The sequence below is a fragment of the Moschus berezovskii genome, chromosome 9, assembly GCF_049115385.1.
Source record: "Moschus berezovskii isolate FMDL1 chromosome 9, NW_MosBer_1.0, whole genome shotgun sequence".
Lineage (NCBI taxonomy): Eukaryota > Metazoa > Chordata > Mammalia > Artiodactyla > Moschidae > Moschus > Moschus berezovskii.
Genome location: NC_142468.1, coordinates 77,591,881 through 77,614,018, shown reverse-complemented (window position 1 = coordinate 77,614,018; position 22,138 = coordinate 77,591,881). Strand labels below are relative to the sequence as shown.

Here is a 22,138-nt window from a genome sequence, read left to right as displayed (position 1 = left end):
TTATGCTCTTTTATTATCACTCTTCATTGGATCATCACATTGACCTTTCTGGAATGAGCCTACACCGCTAAACAAACTGAGCATTAAAACTGGATTCCCCTCTCCTGCAATGACTAGTGTTCTTTTAATTATACAGTATTAAGCTTCTAAGCTTCTTTTAGTTATTCAAGTATGTGAAAAAGAGCAGTTATTAAATGTGTGCTAATAACTTCTTTATATATTTCAACCGAATAGTACATACTTACATTCTTCTACTAATCGTAACAATAAAGAAAACCCATTCTAAACTTCAGTGCTGCTCCCATAGGAGCTTCAGTTCTCTGTCTTGAAAAGGAATGGTTGAGACTGTAGGATCTTACTGCTCTTTTCCTCCCCTGTGTGCTGTGATTTTCAGTGTTAACATAACTAATTTAGAAAACGTCTCCAGGAAAGTTTGTATTGTGACCTGTTGTTTGTTGACAGGCTCTCCCTTGGGCATCATGCTGGTATCAGAGAAAGAAGGAGATTGGGAGAATGTAGTAAAGAGTTGGGAGCTTCCCAGATGGTTTAGTAGTAAAGAATCTGCCAGCCAAGAAGGAGATGTGGGTTTGATCCCTAGGTTGGGAAGATTCCCTGGAGAAGAAAATGGCAGGCTACAATCCACAAGGTTGCAAACGAGACATGGCTTTGCGAAGAACAACAGCAATAAGGAATTGAGACTCAGAGAGTGTAATGAAGTCGTGTAGTTCAAGGATGGAGTGGCTGCATAACAATGCTTCACCAGGGATACAGTGGGAACCCACCTCTAAAGTATGAGGAAAGTAGAGTTATTGTTGGAAACTGGTCACCAGCTTGGAGTCAGGGCAATACAAGGACACCAGGTCAGAGGACGACAATAAGAGAAAACAGGGAGCAAGGCAGAGAGCTGCTAGCAGGCAGAAAATGGGAATTCCACAAACGTTTGTGTTGGTGGACGAGGAGAAAAAAGTGTAATTCCAAGCAAGCTGCTAAGTCTCAAGCACAGTACAACCACCAAAATGCAAAGATCTTGATATCTGGAGTTCTGTTATATCTCAATCAGGAAATTTTTCCTATGACTCAAGAAGGCAGGAATCCCAAGAAGGTATCGGACACTCGACCCTGAGAGTGGACCGCAGGGCTGGAGAAGCGCATGGCTGAATGGGAACAAGACCGTAGCTTTGAGGAAGGTGATTTGTTTGTTTTAAATCTAGAGGAGGGAAACATTCAGTGTTTCCTCAGGATATTGGAAAGGATTGAAACATTGTCTATAACTGAAGTGGTGAATAGGTCAGATATTTGTAGGTAGATAACAACATGAGTCTAGATGTGAGAAATTATAATAACAAGAAACTCTGCTCTTTATGTACCATAGGCAGACAGGATGGAGACTGAGAACAGTACTGTGGTGACAGAATTCATCCTTGCTGGTCTGACCCAGTCTCAAAATATTCAGCTTCTGGTGTTTGTGCTAGGCTTAATTTTCTACCTCATCATCCTCCCTGGAAATTTCCTCATCATCCTCACCATCAGGTCAGACCCCGGGCTCACGGCCCCCCTCTACTTCTTCCTGGGCAACCTGGCCTTCCTGGATGCATCCTACTCCTTCATTGTGGCTCCCAGGATGCTGGTGGACTTCCTCTCTGAGAAGAAGGTCATCTCCTATAGAGGCTGCATCACTCAGCTCTTCTTCTTGCACTTCCTTGGAGGAGGGGAAGGATTGCTTCTTGTCGTGATGGCCTTTGACCGCTACATTGCCATCTGTCGTCCTTTACACTATTCAACTGTCATGAACCCTAGAGCCTGCTATGCCTTGCTGTTGGCTCTGTGGCTTGGAGGCTTTGTTCATTCCATTATCCAAGTGGCCCTCATCCTGCGCTTGCCCTTCTGTGGTCCAAACCGACTGGACAACTTCTTCTGTGATGTGCCGCAGGTCATCAAGCTGGCCTGCACTGACACCTTTGTGGTGGAGCTCCTGATGGTCTTCAACAGTGGCCTGATGACCCTGCTGTGTTTCCTGGGGCTTCTGGCCTCCTATGCAGTCATCCTCTGCCGTGTGCATGGTTCCTCCTCCGAGGGGAAGAGCAAGGCTCTGTCCACATGCACCACCCACATCATCGTTATATTTCTCATGTTCGGGCCTGGCATCTTTATCTACACCCGCCCCTTCAGAGCCTTCCCAGCTGACAAAGTGGTTTCTCTCTTCCACACAGTGATCTTTCCCCTGTTGAACCCTGTGATTTATACTCTTCGCAACCAGGAAGTAAAAGCATCTGTGAAAAGGCTGTTTAGTCAGCACTTAGCCTGATAAAAAGTGGGAAAAATTAATATGAAAATAATGACTGGAGAATTTCATGTGAAATTAAGGTATTCTCTTTCCAAACACTACTTTTATTGATCATCTCCTATTTGTAGAGACTGTACTAGGCCCTGGGAGGAAGAGCTACTACTGAGGCAGGTAAAGTCACTGCTGTCTGAAGTTACAATCTAGTAGGAATAGACAGCCAATAAAGTAGAAAATAAACAGTATAGTTTCAAGAAGATATGTATCCCTGAAGGTACTAAAAATAAAAGCAAAATATTCAATAGCAAGTGTGAGATGGGGGTAGTGAATTTGCTTTTAGTCTTGAAGTAGGTCCTTTAAAGGAGGTGATGTTTTGGCTGATATCTGGATAAACTGAATATGCCAACTGTGCAAACATGGGCAGGCAGAGCCTTCCAGGCAGATGGAACAGGTACGGCAAAAATCTGAAGACAGTAATGAACTTGGTATATTTGATGATCACAGCAAAGGTCAAATTGCCTGGGATGTAATAAGTGACTGTATAAGCGGTTGGCATTCACGTTGGAGATACTGACAATGTCCAGCACATAGACAGGGTTATGAAGTGAATATAAAGAGCTTCATTTAAAATAATGACAATAAGAATCCACTCTAAACAGCAGAGCAATTTCTCTAGTAAGGTTCAAAAGTGATTCAGGGCTGTAAACTCAAGATTCTGAAGACATCAAAGAGTTGAAAATATTATTAAAAGGGAAATGTTATGTGTACATCTTCAAAAGGAATTAAACTCCAAATTTTTCTTCAATAATCACATAGAGGAAGGCAAATAAAGCAGGTCATTTTCATATAAAAAAAGTCATGGAAACATCACTGTCTTTTTTGCCATGACTTCATAATTAGTCCTATCAGATATTTATGACTCCTAACTGTTTATTGATTTCATCTGTAATTGACTTCACACTGAGTGTGATCCTGATGGTTCTTTGGTGTATTAATCAGGAATCTATTGCATTCTAATTACTTATTTCACTGTCTTTTTTGCCATGACTTCATAATTAGTCCTATCAGATATTTATGACTCCTAACTGTTTATAGCAACCCACTCCAGTGTTTTTGCCAGGAGAATCCCAGGGGCAGGGGAGTCTGGTGGGCTGCCGTCTATGGCATCGCACAGAGTCGGACACGACTGAAGTGACTTAACAACTGTTTATTGATCTCATCTGTAATTGACTTCACACTGAGTGTGATCCTGATGGTTCTTTGGTGTATCAATCAGGAATCTATTGCATTCTAATTACTTAAATATGATTTAATATAGAGAATTACATGCTTATGAAACAGTTTCAAAGCTTGGAAGAACAGATTATAAGCTGGATATCCAGAGATGACTCCCAGAACAGCACAGGAGACCTAGATTACAAAGAGAGCTGTTCTTGCTACAACCTTTGTCACCTGTTGTCTGAAAAATACCACCATGTTAGCCTAGGACCAGGGTCAAGATGTTGATCCACAGCCACTCTGTACTTATCAGATCTCCTCAAGATAACAGAAGCCTCTCCTGGTACTGCCTCTCTGTCAATGGCTTAACCAACTGAATGGGTAGCATCCAAAACAAACCTGGAACCAAAATGCATGGGATTAATTTTTTATATTTTATTTCAAAATAATCAAAATTAAAATGTTTATGATTTAATATAAATATGATAAAATAAACACAAATCATGTACATGGTAAAATATGCATATTATGGAAAAGAGCATTTTCTTTTCTGAAATATCTCCTTCTCAATCCTACTCTCTATCACGGCTTCCCTGATAACTCAGTTGGTAAAGAATCTGCCTGCAATGCAGGAGACCCCGGTTTGATTCCTGGGTCAGGAAGATACGCTGGAGAAGGGATAGGCTACCCACTCCAGTATTCTTGGGCTTCCTTTGTGGCTCAGCTGGTAAAGAATCTGCCCGCAGTGCGGGAGACCTGGGTTGGGAGGATCTCCTGGAGGAGGGCATGGCAAGGCACTCCAGTATGCCTCCCCCCACGGACAAAGGAGCTTGGCGGGCTACAGTCTGTGGAGTCACAAAGAATCACACAACACTGAGCAATTAAACACAACACAGCACAGCTACCTGTGTATCTACTCACATACCTGCATCTCTCCTGAGACTGGGTGACCTGATGCTTTTCCTACAAAAGCTGATTCCTCCATCTGTGCATCAGACTCCATTCCATCTTTCCTACAAAGGACCATTACTCCTTTTTCTCTTCTGAACCATTAACTTTTTCCTTCCTATTGCATCCCCTTGGCATATGTTTCTTTGACCTTAAATAAAATCTTTGGTCAGCTTTCTCCTTCCACGTCTTGTCTCATTTTTTCTTCCCCTTTAGAGCCAAGCTCAAGAGTGGTTTAAAAATATTTATAGACTTTTAAAGAGCAGCTTTATATTTATAGGAAAGTTGAGCAGAAAATACAGTTTCAACTGCCCCGCATCATATATACATACTTTTCCCATTAATATCTTGCATTAGTGTGGTACATCTGCAACAACTGATGAACCAATACTGATACATTATTTTAAAATAAAATCCATAGTTTATATTAGAGTTTGCATTTTCTCTGCAGTTCTAGGAATTCTGACAAATACATTTCATCTATTCATCAATTTCATCTATTCATCATTTACGGTATCATACAGAGTAGTTTAGGCACCAGAGATCAAATTGCCAACATCCGCTGGATCATGGAGAAAGCAAGAGAATTCCAGAAAAACATCTATTTCTGCTTCATTGACTATGCCAAAGCCTTTGACTGTGTGTACCAATAAATTGTGGAAAATTCGGAAAGAGATGGGAATCCCAGACCACCTGACCTGCCTCTTGAGAAACCGTTATGCAGGTCAGGAAGCAACAGTTAGAACTGGACATGGAACAACAGACTGGTTCCAAATAGGAAAAGGAGTACATCAAGGCTGTATATTGTCACCCTGCTTATTTAACTTATATGCAGAGTACATCATGAGGAACGCTGGGCTGGAAGAAGCACAAGCTGGAATCAAGATTGCCGGGAGAAATATCAATCACCTCAGATATGCAGATGACACCACCCTTATGGCAGAAAGTGAGGAGGAACTCAAAGGCCTCTTGATGAAAGTGAAAGAGGAGAGTGAAAAAGTTGGCTTGAAGCTCAACATTCAGAAAACAAAGATCATGGCATCTGGTCCCATCACTTCATGGGAAATAGATGAGGAAACAGTGGAAACAGTGTCAGATTTTATTTTTGGGGGCTCTAAAATCATTGCGGATGCTGATTGCAGCCACGAAATTAAAAGACGCTTGCTCCTTGGAAGGAAAGCTATGACCAACCTAGATAGTATATTAAAAAGCAGAGACATTACTTTGGCAACAAAGGTCCGTCTAGTAAAGGCTATGGTTTTTCCCGTGATCATGTATGGATGTGAGAGTTGGACTGTGAAGAAAGCTGATCACCAAAGAATTGATGCTTTTTTTCAAAAATTTTTATTTAATAAATGGTACAAAGCACAGTGCCAAAAATATTAAGTTAAAATTTCACCAAATGAAAAAATACTATAGAATACACAGTTGTAAAAAGCTACATTATTTTACAACTGCCTCAGGCTGCAAAAAGAAAAAAAAAAACCCAATGCCATACCGAAAGAATTGATGCTTTTGAACTGTGGTGCTGGAGAAGACTCTTGAGAGTCCCTTGGACTGCAAGGAGATCCAACCAGTCCATTCTAAAGGAGATCCATCCTGGGTGTTCTTTGGAAGGACTGATGCTAAAGCTGAAACTGCAATACCTTGGCCACCTCATGCAACGAGTTGACTCATTGGAAAAGACTCTGATAATGGGAGGGATTGGGGGTGGGAGGAGAAGGGGACGACAGAGAATAAGATGGATGGATGGCATCACTGACTCGATGGACATGAGTTTGAGTGAACTCCGGGAGTTGGTGATGGACAGGGAGGCCTGGCGTGCTGTGATTCATGGAGTCTCATGGAGTCGGACACGGCTGAGCGACTGAACTGAACTGAACAGAGTAGTTTTGCTGCCTTAAAAATCCCCTGTGTTCCACCTATTCATCCCTGCCTCTCTTCCTTCTTCCTTCAAGCCCCTGATAACCACTGACCCATTTACAATCTCTATAGTTTTGCTGTGTACAGAATGTCACACAGTTGGAAACATACACTATGTAGTTTTAATCTTCTCAGGCTGTCCTGTTCATCCTCTCTGCTTCCAATGTTTTTCCTTTCCAACTCACCCAGTCATGCCAATAAAAAGTCATTCCACGATCACCAGTGATAGCAATGATTGTTAGTCAGGTCTCATCGTGTTTGACCTCTTAATAGAATCTTACACAGTGAATCACTGCCTTCCCAGGCCCTCCATTTTTCTTGTCTCCCCCGAACATCACCAGCTGCTCCTTTATTCTTCTTTGAGAGCTTCTTAGCTACCCAGATTTCCTGGCTTATATCCCATCTATCTATTGATAATCTTTATATTTATCTTTCTCATGAATGGCTAGGCTCCTCTCTCCAGAAGCCTATGACCCTGCCACAGCTCTGCTTTCAAGTCCTGTTTCACCTCATACATGACATCCCAGACTGACTCCTGCTGTTCACCGCACCCCTCTCTCCACCCCACAACCCAATGGAATTCACTGTAATTCCATTTTTCCAGTCTCTGGCCAAAAATCTAAGATTTGTAATATTTTAGAAATATTTTCTCTCATATTCCACATCCAATCTATTAACAAGCCTGGATTAGCGCTGTCATCATGAAACTGCCAGATGACATCATCTCTCCCTCAAATTATACCACCTACGCCCAAGCCACCATCATCTCTTGCCTATATTATAGCTGTAGCCTCTTTATTGGTCTTCTGTTTTTGTCCCAGTTTATTTTATTGTCAGCAGAGCGTCCAGAATGATCTGGTTAAAATATAGTCACATCCTTGTCTTCTCAAAACCCTCGATGACTCTGCTGTTAAAGAGCTGTCTTTCCTTGTGATCTATAAAAGTCCATAGGACCCTATCCATAAGCCCCAACTCCCACTCCTTTTTACTCTCTGACCCCTTATTCTAATGCATCCCATCTCAATCCTTCTGTTCAGTTGTCCTGGACTCCTGATCCTGGGCTATGTCAGCCCAACCACCCTTCCCAGTCCCACCCCAGTAACTTCAACTTGATGGTTCCTCTGTCTGGAATGTAATTTTCCAAGATACTGCCAAGCCTTCCTATATAATTTCCTCATATTTGAAGGCCACCTTTTGTGTGACACCTTCCCTGAGCACCCACTCCCAGAACAGTCCCTCCCCATCTTTCCTGCATCACTTTTGTTCGTAGTACTTATTACCTTTTAACAGGACATATGTTGCACACGCTTATTTTATTGTCTGTCTTTTACCACTATGGTATGTAAGATCCATCAAGGCAAAAATTGGTTTGTTTTGACTACTGACTAGCACAAAGAAGGTGCTTGCAAATATCAAACTAATAAATTAAAGAATAATATGAAAAATTCATGTAGTTCCATTATGTAGAAACATCTAATATTAAAATTTTGTCAGTTTTACATGTATAAACACATTATTATTTTTATAAAAATTGGGTCATATTATATATATAGTTTATAATTTGTCCTTTTCTCTTAATATTATAGGCATGTTTTAAATAAGTAAATATAGATTACAATACTCAAATGACTGTGAATTATTCAATTACCATTTGTTAATATTTAAATAATCTACATTTGTATATTTAGAATTTTGCTATTACAAATCGATTTTATATAAAAAATATTTTAAATACTACCTTTCACTCTTATGGAGCATATTCTGGGAATAGATTTATAGAAATACAATTACTAGGTCACAAAGTATAAATTTGGACATATAGTGAAATTCTTGTGATTTAATTTTCTGCCAACAAAATATGGAATTATTTATTTGCTGTTTCTAAGAGTAAAGGACTCACTTTCTTTTACAGATTTACTATTTGGAAAAAACAAAAGTATCATATTTATTATAGCTTTCCACGTGTACTATTGCCATCAATGTCTATTAATTAAATCCATTTTTTCCTTAAAATGTTTTCTAAAAGTTTAGGTAAAATATAAAGTCACTTTTGTCCAGAAAGGTTATAATATTGTAAAGATTATAATATTATAAATTTTTGTATATCTTCAGGCATCTATCTATTTTTTATACTCTTAGATCCTTTACATTAATTTGTTGTACTCCATGCTTTTTCTATGTTATTTAAATACCATCATTTTATCATACTTTGCATGTTAGAAATACTATTTCTACTTCCTGACTACTTTCACCTGATTTACCTCTAGAAAAATTCTGAATAATATTTTAAGTCAAAGAAACTTAGAGTTCATTGGAATTTATGTACTAAAGAGTATTGAGTTTCTCTTTCCAATAACACAGGCTCTTGCAATAGAGATGCATTTCTAATTAATATTATTCCTGCTGCTGCTGCTGCTGCTAAGTCACTTCAGTCGTGTCCAACTCTGTGTGACCCCATAGACGGAAGCCCACCAGGCTCCCCCGTCCCTGGGATTCTCCAGGCAAGAACACTGGAGTGGGTTGCCATTTCCTTCTCCAATGTGTGAAAGTGGAAAGTGAAAAGTGAAAGTGAAGTCGCTCAGTCGTGTCCGACCCCCAGCGACCCCACGGACTGCAGCCCACCAGGCTCCTCCATCCATGGGATTTCTAGGCAACAGTACTGGAGTGGCTTGCCATTGCCTTCTCCAATATTATTCCTATTTACCTTATATATCCTATTGCTCATCTAAATAGACTCTTTTTTAATGACATACTTTAACAAGTAATTGTTATAAGAAAGATACTGGTTTCCTTTATTTTGTAACGAGTCACTGTACAGAATTATTTGGTTTTGCTTTTCAAAATTCTACTTTACCAATGATTTAAAGTAAAATTGGGTTTTGTCCCTTTTGGTATGCAGTTCTATGAGTTTTAACAGATATGGATTCATGTAATCACCAAAACAACCAAGATACAGAAAACTTTCATTATGCACCCAAACTCCAGTGCTCTTTCGGCATGCATGCTAAATCTCTTCAGTCGTGTCTGACTCTTTGCCACACAATGAACTATGGCCTGCCAGGCTCCTCTGTTGATCAGATTTACCAGGCAAAAATACTGGAGTGGATTGCCATATCCTTCTCCAGGGGATCTTCCCTATCCAGGGATCGAACCCTTGTGTCTTCAGTTCAGTTCAGTTCAGTCGCTCAGTCGTGTCCGACTCTTTGCGACCCCATGAATCACAGCACGCCAGGCCTCCCTGTCCATTACCAACTCCCGGAGTTCACTCAAACTCATGTCCATCGAGTTGGTGATGCCATCCAGCCATCTCATTCTCTGTCGTCCCCGTCTCCTCCCACCCCCAATTCTTCCTAGCATCAGACTCTTTTCCAGTGAGTCAACTCGAGGCATGAGGTGGCCAAAGTATTGGAGTTTCATCTTTAGCATCAGTCCTTCCAATGAACACCCAGGATTGATCTCCTTGTCTCTTACGTCTCCTGCATTGGCAGGTGGGTTCTTTACCACTAGCGCCATCTGGGAAGCCCTAAACTAAGTTTTCTTTCTATTATTTTTTCTGTTAATCCTCTTATCCTTTCCAGGATAAAGCCAGTAATTATTATATACACTTTTCTTTTGTTTTAAACCAGGGCAGACATTTTGGATTTACTGAATCTTTGCAACTGTTATGTTGGTTGGCTTTTTTTTTTTTTAAGTCATTTTCTTTATTTCTTTTTACAGAACAGAAAGAGAACAAAAATATCTTTAAAAAAAAGTTTCATCTTCTTCTTTTTTTTTTTTGTATTTCAAAGGGTGCAAGGAATGTGGTCAGCTAGGGAAGATTCTCTTGGGCTCCATTGCTTGTCTTAGGAGGAATGTAGGCTAGCTATGGTAATTGTGAACAGTTCAAATCACTAAAGAAATTTGGAAAGATGACTGTATTTGAAGAGCAAACTACAGATGAGTGATTGACCTTCAAGTAAATATAACCAGACCCTCAGTTATAGTTTAGGGTTGAGATTCCACAACTAGTATCATCCTGAATTCTATGTCATAAACATTTCAAAAAATTATGTTAATATTTACAATCACCTCTGCTATTCTTACCACCGTATATTATTCATCATTTTCTCTGTGCCAGGCATTCTACTGAATGCTTTATGTTTATTTGTGTAATTTAATTCTTACACCATTCTTCTAGGCTATTGCAAGGTACCTGCCTTCATTTCTTCCAGTTACTTTGAGCTTTCCAATTTCTCCTTCCCCAAATTTTATCTACCTGAGTAGCAGCTATCATTATATTATTAGCCTGTACTAATTTTCAATGTCCCATCAGAAACTTTAATGCAGGATTCTTTCTTTATATCATTCTTCAAGTAAGCAAGAGTATGCAGGTGACAAAGTGCCTTAGTTCAAAAGAGAGATTTTCCAACATTGGGATATTGAACACTGGGGCATAAAGGTGAGAATATTTCTGTAATTAAAGGAGCAATGTTTTGCTCCTTAAATGATTGCTCAAAGGTCTTCTAAAGACAGGTCCCAGTTGTGTTTTTTCTCTAATGAAAATTGCTTCATCATGAGTGTCAGTCCACACTAAATAGCAAAGATAGACTTCACAGCTTTTTTTGCAACATTGGGAAAAGTCAGCTCAGCATTTTAATAACTCCCACTGCAAGCAGATTGTAGTGCCTAATCTGTGATCTTCCTAGATGCCTCTGATTTTTAGTGCCTTTTGTAGCAAGACTGGAGAAAATATATATACACACTTCTAGGCTTCTCATGCTTCCTAAGGAATATGGCGATTCAGTAGGTTTGTGAATCTTGAAGGATATGATATTTTTGGTTTCTGATGCATGGCTGGTAGATTAAAAGCCAGAAATAATATAAGGACCTTGAGAAGCAATTGTAATTCGTGTTCCTCAGGTAGCAGACAATTTTCATTTAATAACTGTGTAAGATGGACAGGGAGGCCTGGCGTGCTGTGATTCATGGGGTCGCGGAGAGTTGGACACGACTGAGCGACTGAACTGAACTGAACTGAAGTCAAAATAATAGAGTAGCAAAGGAAATACACACACACACACACACACACACACACACACACACACACACATATATATATGAAGACATAAAGATGGGTGACTGAGCCACAAGTGAAGCCCCCAATCAGGTATTAGAGAGGCCATCAGGCTCCTTCTCTCCGTGGGATTTCCCAGACAATGAATACATAACATATTCATTATATATGTATATAAATCTAAATTAAGTATAATAATTTTTGTGTTTGTCATGACTAATTACATCATTAAATCAGGGAAATAGAAGAAATATTCAAATATCTGAGACTGAGAAATTTTAGTCTTTAATATATCAAGATACTTAGATAAGTTTTATAAGAAGTAATTTAACCTCAAAAAAATGAAATGATTTTGGAAGCCCGTATCTTTCTAAATCACTGAATTGATACTAGGATAATATTTTTACTGAAATTATTATTATTACTATTCATGAAATAAAATAAGCTAATTATTTATGAGCAGTATTGAATTTTGAAAACTAGACAGTTATTGAATGTTGCCCAGGACATATGCTTAATGCTTTATAAGGACTGCTAAGCTACTACTGCTAAGTCACTTCAGTCATGTCCAACTCTGTGTGACCCCATAGACGGAAGCCCACCAGGCTCCCCCGTCCCTGGGATTCTCCAGGCAAGAACACTGGAGTGGGTTGCCATTTCCTTCTCCAATATAAAGACTATCTAATTGAATTCTCATAGGTAAAGAGGTAAAATCTTAGAAAGGCTACTAAGGTATGAGCAAAGTCACACCGCAGGTTAAGAACACTTTAACCCTCTTAACAACTTTCCCATAGTTCAGTTTTCAGATTTGTGGAATATTGTTCTCTGACAAATCTAAAATATTTATCAACACTGACAGGATAATTTGAATATTTGCACATAAATGAGGATGAAGCCAGATTTTCTTCCAATATGGCAAAACAGAAGGTCACAGGAGATATTTGTAGAATTTGCAATCTGCTGTAAATCAAAAATTCAATTTTGAAAAATGAGTCTGAGTCTTTAAATAATCTTTTTTTTTTTTCTTTCAGTTGCCTCTGGTATCACTTTGACATACCATCATCAATGTGGGTTTTTTCGTTTGCTTGCTTTGTTTGGCTTTGAGGATCTTACATGCTGGTACTACAAAAGCCTTGATTCTCATCTTGTATCCATGTATTTCCTGGATTTGGCCTAGACTTTTTCTTTCTCCTTTTTCTAGTCTAAAAAATTAGCTTTGTTTGAGTAACATATGGAGAAATAGAGGGAGGGTTTTCTCTTCCTTTAAAACAAGTGTTTCTGTGCGATCGTAAGACAAAAACTTGAGAGTAACTCATATGTTATAGGTATGCGTTTTGATCATCTGTAATTTTACAGAATTAAGAAATTAATCATTTATATATTAATAGTTAAAATAGTACTTGCCAGTCCTAGCAAAACAGTTTGAAAACGTATGAATGAAATTAGAAAGAAAGTGGAATTTTTTGTAGCTGCGAAAACAGAAATTTACTTAAAGGAAAAATCATTTATCATCCTCCTAGGATAAGAAATAGGCTTCCTGAAATCAATACATTAAACTGTTATTTAAATCCAGGGTTTTAACAATAGTGGATCAAACATAAATTTCATTTTTTTTGTTTAACAGAAAACTTTGAGAGGTTCACCCCCATGAAAATTTTTATTTACCTTACTTGCTAAGTAGAACCCAATTACTGAGTGTACTCTTCCTCTGTGACTATGGATTATGTAACTCCTCAGCCAGTATCCAGAAAAGAATATTTTTGTATAGGTATGTGATGAGTATAATCCAGCATGTACTTGATGGTGATCAAACCAAGAAGTTTTCCATTTGTAGTGATATCTGACACAGATTGTTCAGTGGTTCCAAAAAGAAAAATATTTACTGCGCTAGTTAGTAGTTAGAGTTTAGGTAATCAATATTCTAGTTAATTATTAACTGATATTATAACTCCTTCATGTGTAATTGTAGAAGCATTGCATTTTCTAACTCTGTCATTGTGTACCATTTTGTCATTATAGACCAGAGCCTGCAGATCAATGGAGAGAATCAACCATTCCAGAGTGTCTGAATTTGTGTTACTTGGACTTACTGATTCTCCTCAGCTCCAGATTTTCCTTTTTGTGATGTTTTCTGTTTTCTACTTAATGACCATGTTGGGCAATTGCCTGATTTTGCTCACGGTACTGTCCACCCCACACCTTCACTCCCCCATGTACTTCCTGCTCAGCAACCTGTCTCTCATCGACATGTGTCTGTCTTCCTTTGCCACTCCAAAGATGATCGTGGACTTCTTTGCTCAGAACAAGACCATCTCCTTTGAGGGATGCATTTCTCAGATCTTCTTTTTGCACCTCTTCACTGGGACTGAAATTGTGCTGCTCATCTCCATGTCTTTTGACAGGTACATTGCCATATGCAAACCTCTCCATTATTCATCAATTATGAGCCAAAGAGTATGTGTTGGGCTTGTGGCAACTTCTTGGACAGTGGGCTTCTTGCATACAATGAGCCAGTTAGCTTTTACCCTCTATTTACCCTTTTGTGGTCCCAATGTTGTAGACAGTTTCTTCTGTGACCTTCCTTTGGTCATCCAGCTGGCATGTATAGACATATATGTTCTTGGAATCTTCATGATTTCAACCAGTGGTGTGATTGCTCTTGTAAGTTTTCTGCTTTTGCTCACTTCCTACATCACTCTTCTGGTCACTATCAAGGACCACTCCTCCACTGGATCATCTAAGGCTTTTTCTACCTGCACTGCACATTTCATAGTTGTGTTGATGTTCTTTGGGCCCTGCATCTTTATCTATGTGTGGCCTTTCACAGACTTCCTGGTGGACAAAGTTCTCTCTGTTTTCTACACCATCTTTACCCCTTTTCTGAATCCACTTATCTATACTCTGAGAAACCAGGAAGTGAAAACAGCTGTGAAGAAGAAACTAAGTAACCAATATTTAACTCTTGGGAAATCTACTCCAATATATTCAGTACAATGAGCAGAGAGCTCCTACCTGAGATTTAGTATCATCAGTTTTGTTCTCAGAACAATAGAAAATTAAAGTTAGAATCTTTCAAGTCATTTAGTCTAAATTCATGAAAATCAGAAGTTAAAATTGAGAGATGTGAAGGATCATGCCTAAATGTTAGTACATTGTTTGCCAGTCTTTTGCAATTATGGATCCATTTGAAAATCTGTTGAAATGTATAGGTTATCTGTATGGAAAAATGCACATATTATCAAAATTGTGAACATAAATTCAGGAATTCATAGACTTCTGAATTCTAGAAACATAGATCCAGGTTCTTAGAGAAGCCTGGAATAAAATATTGTTTTGTCTTTTAACCCAGAACATTCTCACTCAAAGTGTTATGGTATTCTGATGCTGTCCACTTGCGGAACTTAAATTAAGAATATTGGACATAACAGGTCTTTTCATGGCATTGGAATATTTTTGTGGAAAATTTATATTATGAAGAAGCTCTTTCGAATATTGTTGAACAAACTTGATTCAGTGGATACAACTGTTTGAGTTCTGAGTCAACTTTGAACAAAAGAGAACAGTTCAGAGGATACAAGATTTAATAATACCTTTTCTCAATAAGTATGTAGATCACTATCACACTTGATATAGCAAATAATTAATCAAACATCAATTGTAAAGTTTAAACCATAGAAAGTAAACTACTCAAATCTGACTGGCTTTCAAAACCTGGTTTGCTATCTTAGATCTGATGAATTTATTAATACCCCAGACTAAATGTTTGAAAAATTATAAACTATTAAATTCGTGATAAATTTCATTTCCAAATAAACTTTCCCCAATTATTATTAGTCTCAGTGTGAGTATACAATATAAGGTAGCCTGTGGGAAGAAAAGATGGTAATTGTTTAAGAACTATATTGCAAAATTCTTCCTAATTTGGTATATTAAATATTATGCTGAATATGTTTTTTTTTATTACAAGAAAGTCTTTGAAAATCAGCTGGTCAAACAATTTCCCTCACAGGTGCAGAACCTAAAGTCTAGAGAATCCATGAAGCTAGAGGCTGAATCACCATTAAGGGGCAAAGCTCATTGTTCTAAACATACATGAGACTTAGAATTAGATCTTGGATTTGTCATTTCCTAGTTGTATTATTCTGGAGAGCCACTTTACCTCTTTATTCCTTTTTTAATCTGTAACATGAAGATAATAAATGTAATTGCCCATTGTAATGATTTTGTAGAAAATGGACAGAATGGTTTCTCAAAATGTCATTTCATTTTTTCTTCTCACCAAGGTAGACTTCTATCTAAACTGTACTTCATTTTTAATAAGTATGTATTTGAAGAACAATTGTGTAAGTATAACCACATTGGAGAAGGAGGTGGCAACCCACTCCAGTGTTCTTTCCTGGAGAATCCCAGGGACGGGGGAGCCTGGTCGGCTGCCGTCTGTGGGGTCACACAGAGTCGGACACGACTGAAGTGACTTAGCAGCAGCAGCAGCAGCAACCACTATTTGTCAAACACAAAACTTGATATTCAGTTTTAGGATGTCTGTAATATTGCGGCTTAAGATGTACAGCAGAAAAACAATAAAACACTTTCCAGTTTTCCACTGCTAAAAGGGGGTGGCATGGAAAAACTAGATACAATTCCCTAATACCTTGAGATTTCTCTGAATAACAATATACCGACAGGTTGCATCTCCTTAAGTTGACTGAGGTATATGAAAAGAGTTCAGGAAAAAATCTGTCATGGTGGATTATGACAGTTTGTAAGTTCCAGGAGAAAAACACAAGCCCCTGCCTTGCAAAGAAAGAAGTGGCATTAATAGTTTCTTTCATTTATCTCAGACTTTTAATGTTTTGACATGCTTCAACACAAACCAAGCCAAATATTTAATATCTGAAGTTAACTGATGTGCACTTTAGGGACAAATGTAGCATTTGGACTAGGTAAGAAATCACATTTTTAATTTGAAATACTGTTAATTTTAACCAAATCATAAATTCTTCCTTCTTGCTTAAAAGTCAGTTAGACAAATGAAGAACGGTTAAGGTAGAAATATACTTTTGCCTCATATACATTCTTTAGCAAAAATTATCATCTTTATTTTTAAATATAAACCTCAGGTCTAAAACTTTCATTTTAATTCAATAATCAGTTGCTGAATATCTACTCTGCTTAAGGCCCTTGTTGGGTGCTGGAGATCCATTAAAGTACAAGATCTGTTTCTCTGTCTTTGAGGGACATGTATTTAGCAATAGATAGGTTCCATCTGTTGTAGGTTGAATTCCAGTCCCACCAGTTTATTTCTTGTGTAACCCTGAACATGTATTTTTGATGTTTCTAAAACTCAATTTCTTCATCATAAAATGTGGACATTTTATGGTGTATTTAACCACTTGGGATGTTGTGAAAATCAAAACACATATACATTTAACCAGCAGTGCTTAGCACTGGAAAGGGTTTATGAATACTAGCTAATTATACTATTATTGTTGCTGTTGTTTTAAACATGATTAAAATTTCAGGGTTACTGAAATATAAATAGTTGTGCCTACTTGAACTTAAAGCCATGGTTTTAATACTGTAATAGGATGTGTCAATTAACTTAATATTAACTAATGTTAAAATATTGGATTTGTGCCAATCATTAATCTTTGATGTATTTCTGTAAATAAAGTTGTCCCTTTACATCTATGTTTTTCAAAAGAGGTATTATATTTTGGGGCTTTCTTATTTAAGTTGAAATATAGTCCAAGATTGCATGCAAGGGAAAAAATAATAAATACACAACGTTCAATAGGCCAGTGTGCTGTTGTTTTTAAATAGAGTGTATTTGATTTTTTAAACAGAGTGTTTTTAATGTTTTTATTTTTTATTTTATTTTTTTAATTTTTATTTTTATTGGAGACTAATTATTTTACAATATTACATTGGTTGGTTTTGCCATACATTGACATGAATCCGCCCCATAATGTTTTTAAATAGAATGTATATGATTAAAAAGCAATACAATGTTATTCACATGTTTATCTCTTGAACTTTTGTCCAAAAAATAGTGAAATGCTTTATAGTCATATATACATGGATGTATTAAAATATTAACTGGGGAATGAATGGTGACAATCATCTATTCATTTTATATATAGCATGTTATTAAATGTTTCAACAACAGAAAGACTTTGCCCAGACTTATGAAAGTATAAGGGAATTGTTCATGTAGCAATATGATAGATTTACAAAGACAGAACTGTTTGTATGAAGATATGGTACTGTTCAGGAAATTGTTAAAATTCAGTTCAGTTCAATTGCTCAGTTGTTTCTAACTCTTTGGAATCCCATGGACTGCAGCATGCCAGGCTTCCCTGTCCATCACCAACTCCCAGAGCTTGCTCAAACTCATGTCCATTGAGTTGGTGATGCCATCCAACCATCTCATCCTCTGTTGTCCTCTTCTCCACTTGCTTTCAATGCTCAGCATCAGGGTCTTTTCCAATGAGTCAGTTCTTTGCATCAGATGCCAAAGTATTGGAATTTCAGCTTCAACATCCGTCCTTTCAATGAATATTCAGGACTGATCTCCTTTAGGATTGACTGGTTGGATCTCCTTGCAGTCCAAGGGACTATCAAGAGTCTTCTCCAACATCACAGTTCAAAAGCATCAATTCTTTGGTGATCAGCTTTCTTCACAGTCCAACTCTCACATCCATACATGACCACTGGAAAAACCATAGCCTTGACTAGACAGACCTTTGTTGGCAAAGTAATGTCTCTGCTTTTTAATATGCTATCCAGTTTGGTCATAACTTTCCTTCCAAGGAGTAAGTGTCTTAATTTCATGGCTGCAATCAGCGTCCGCAGTGATTTTGGAGCCCAAAAAATAAAGTCAGCCACTGTTTCCACATCTATTTCCCATGAAGTGAAGGTTTGTAGAGGTAGTGCTGAATCTGAGATTTCAAGGCCACGTTGCAGGAAAGTATGTCAGAAGGAAGGAATAGCATAGGCAAAGGCAGAGAAGCATAAATGTGCCTAGCGGGGAGACTTTCCTGGTGGTCTAGTAATTAAGATTCTGCATTTTCAATGCAGGGGGTGTGGGTTCAATCCATGGTAAGGGAATTAGGATCCCACATGCCACACAGCATGGCCAAATTTTTTTTTTTTAATTTATTTTAAAAAATTGCCAGGGAACTAAGGAGCTAAATGTGGTTTACTATTTCTAGAGAACAAGATGTAATATTAGTTGTTATGGAAATGGATTGTGCAGCCAGAGCTTCAGTTCAGTTCAGTTCAGTCACTCAGTCATGTCTGAGTCTGCAATTCCTTGGACTGCAGCATGCCAGGCCTCCCAGTCCATCACCAACTCCCGGAGTTTACTCAAACTCATGTCCATTGAGTTGGTGATGCCATCCAACCATCTTTGGTGTGAAATAAAATTCACATTCTATAGCAAGGCAAGAAAACTGTGAAAAAACATTAAAAAAATTTCTTTGCTCTTTGGTCTCCTTACTCTCCTCTCCTGTGCATTGTGTATCTGCGTCGCGTATCGACCAAACCTCCCCCAACAGCAGAAAGGACTGCTTAACCATAAACAGCAATATTCTCCTAGAATCAACAAGACAACTCCATAAAAAATAACATTCCTTTTTGATCTAGAAAGGGGCCATGATGACACGGGCTTCCCCCTTGGCTCAGTGGCAAAAAATCCACCTACCAGTGCAGCAGACGTAGGAGATACAGGTTTAATCCCTGGGTCAGGAAGATCCCCAGAAGAAGGAAATGGCAACCCACTCCAGTATTCTTGCCTGGGAAATCCCATGGACAAAGGAGCCTGGTGAATTACAATCCATGGGGTCACAAAGAATCTGACATGACTGAGCACACACACACACGATGACACTTAGATCTGGATTGTGTAAATTGTCAATAATGTATCATTTAATGTACAGCCCACTGTCTCAAAAAGCTTATATAGCTGTTCCTTGACTTCTAATGGATTAGAGGTCAAGTGGAACAGTTTTCAAAGATTTCTGAGATATTATAAGGGTTTATATGGGAGACCTGGGTTTGATTCCAGGGTTGGGAAGATATCCTGGAGAAGGGAATGGCAACCCACTCTAGTATTCTTGCATGGAGAATTCCATGGACAGAAGAGCCTGGCGAGTCCTGCTCTGCTGCTAAGTCATTTCAGTCACGCCCTACTCTGTGCGACCACATAGAGAGCAGCCCACCAGGCTCCCCCGTCCCTGGGATTTTCCAGGCAAGAACACTGGAGTGGGTTGCCATTTCCTTCTCCAATGCATGAAAGTGAAAAGTGAAAGTGAAGTCGCTCAGTTGTGTCCGGCTCTTAGCGATCCCATGGACTGCAGCCCACCAGGCTCCTCTGTCCACGGGATTTTCCAGGCAAGAGCACCGGAGTGGGGTGCCATTGCTTTCTCCAGAGCTACAGTCCATGGGCTTGCAAAGAGTCAGACAAGACTGAGTGACTCACACACACACACACACATTACGGTTATAATTCTTAATTTGGCTAAGGTAAAATGTTCCATTTCTTTCTTAATCGATTGATTATAACTTTTTTTTATCAACTCTGGGTTGCTAGATATATATGGCAGAGACAATGGGGAAGCACTGGGTAACTGAGAGAAGGCTAGAAGCAACAGGCCAATTTTCATACAGTTTCTATTTTGAGAACTTTTTACAGTTTTATCAAGTGATTTGATGGAAGTTTACTTATTTTCACTTGTTTTGGTATATAAAAGGATGTGTAAAATATACAGTCTGTGCTTGAATACTTTGTTGTAGATGCAAAAGAAAAGATATCCTGGTTTTTCTTGTCTCTTTCCAGTATCTCCTGTATCTTTGAATCTTCTTATTTGACATGTATACTGAACTTTATGTTGTGTGGTAAGTTGACTTGCCAATGACTAGTAAGTTGGCCCAGCGATTTCCGGAAAGAAGGTTCCCCTTTCCTTCTTATTCTCTTCTTTTCTCATCACCTTGCCCCTTGAAGCTATTTCCCAGAATCTCTTTAGCTCCCATACCCTGAAAAGATCTGCCTCTCTGAATGGCATGTTGGTGCATGTTCATTGAGGGGATGACACAGAAGTTGGTGAAATCTTTACATTAAGGTCAGATAATACCTGGAGGGGAGCAAGAAGGATTACAGAAGAAACCTGGACATCCCTGGTGAGGCATATACCACTTAGCTCTTGTCTCCCCAGTGGTGATGTTGATTTTGACATTGTTATTCCACTGTTTATGAAGATTAAATATATGAATTTATTCTCAAATATTTATTCCCCAAAGCTTATAATATAACAGGCTTCATTAAATGGGTTACAGAAGAAAAACCAATATGGTTGGGGAATATACAACAATTACAGCGTATAGTAGGATATGAATCATCTGGATCCTGATTATGTCTTCAGTTCCATTTTGCATTCCTGTCCATCTTGAACACTAACTTTTCTTTTTCTCCAGTGTGCCAGACTCTATTCTGTTGGATTGTTTTCACATGCTATTTTATCTGCTTAAATTCTGACAGTAATACTAGAAAGTGTGGCTTTTGAATAGGAGCAGTGGCTTTTCTGCTGGGAGAAAAACACATCTAAAGGGATTTTGAGACCAAGAAACTAGTTTGGTGCCGATGGCTCATTGCTCGACACTCATCCAATCTAACACAAATCTCAATTTTATTTTATGTACACGTTTAAATTTTCTGAACAATATTAAGTATTTTGACATTTCAAAATACATTTACTTCTGATTTTATTTATTAGACTATAATTGGAATGAACATGTGAAGTAGTTTAAACTCAATAGAAGTAAATAGACAATAGGGAATCCAATTAATTAAATAAGAGAAACAAAAAGTGACATTCCATGACTCTATGGAACAGCACCATAGACAGTTTGAATCAGGCTAATGACTCTTGGAGAGGAAGATGGAATCATACATTAGGTTCAATATTTCTGGAAATCATTTGCTAGGTTGATCTTTTACAGTGAACTATTGGGACTAAGTGTTAGGTTTCTTCTCTATGGTCATGAGACTGAAAGATTGAAGAGCACCTCAGAAAACTATTTGGTGATAGAAAATATGAGACAAGGAGGGAGAAGCCACCATCAGTGGAGAGCTTAGAATGGGAACTGGGATCATTCTTTACTCTTACTTCTTAGGTTGGTGCTTATGCCAACTATCTAGATTTTGTCTTTGGGGTTAATATTCCATGTAGCATTCCTAATGCTTGGGATCTTATTCTAGAGCACATGCAAAGTTTCATGTGATGGAACCTATGACATTTATTTGGCTATAATTCTAGCAGTGTGCATGTTAGAATGTTAAAGTGGAAAACAAAATTCATAGCCTGGGCATAGAAAACAACTAATGGAGCATTCCTTACTGTGGTTAGCCAACCATATGCTATTGATCAGAATTAAATATGAATATTCATCCAACTTGTAGATTTGGTATAACAGAGTTGAGAAGGTGGGAAGACAGATTTATAATGTTCATAGAGAATATTTACAGGGTTTTAAAAATATTTTTTCACTAACATAATTCATTAGTCCATCTCCCCAGTGACATTAAGCCTATTCATAAATTTTTCCTACTTCATCATAAGAAACATATGTAAGAATATATCTTTTGAATTCTGTCAGGTCCAATAACTTTTCAAATAAATTTTTAAGAAAATAACACAATTGCAATTTATAGTTGT

General features: G+C 38.1%; 2 protein-coding genes across 2 annotated transcripts; both read left to right on the top strand.

Annotated features, from left to right (window-relative positions):
• Positions 1 to 791: 791 nt before the first annotated feature.
• On the top strand, positions 792 to 2,305 carry LOC148776534 (olfactory receptor 4N2-like). The gene is made up of 2 exons (XM_088840326.1): positions 792 to 800; positions 1,373 to 2,305. Exons 1-2 carry the CDS (start codon positions 792 to 794, stop codon positions 2,303 to 2,305), a joined length of 942 nt encoding a protein of 313 aa, XP_088696452.1.
• An 11,155-nt stretch (positions 2,306 to 13,460) lies between these two features.
• LOC148776533 (olfactory receptor 4K2-like) lies at positions 13,461 to 14,420 on the top strand. Its single transcript, XM_088840325.1, has one exon. It carries the CDS (start codon positions 13,461 to 13,463, stop codon positions 14,418 to 14,420), a length of 960 nt encoding a protein of 319 aa, XP_088696451.1.
• Positions 14,421 to 22,138: the final 7,718 nt, after the last annotated feature.

Excerpts from the sequence above, each read along its gene's own strand:
- LOC148776533 (XM_088840325.1), top strand. The coding sequence starts at position 13,461 with ATGGAGAGAATCAACCATTCCAGAGTGTCTGAATTTGTGTTACTTGGA.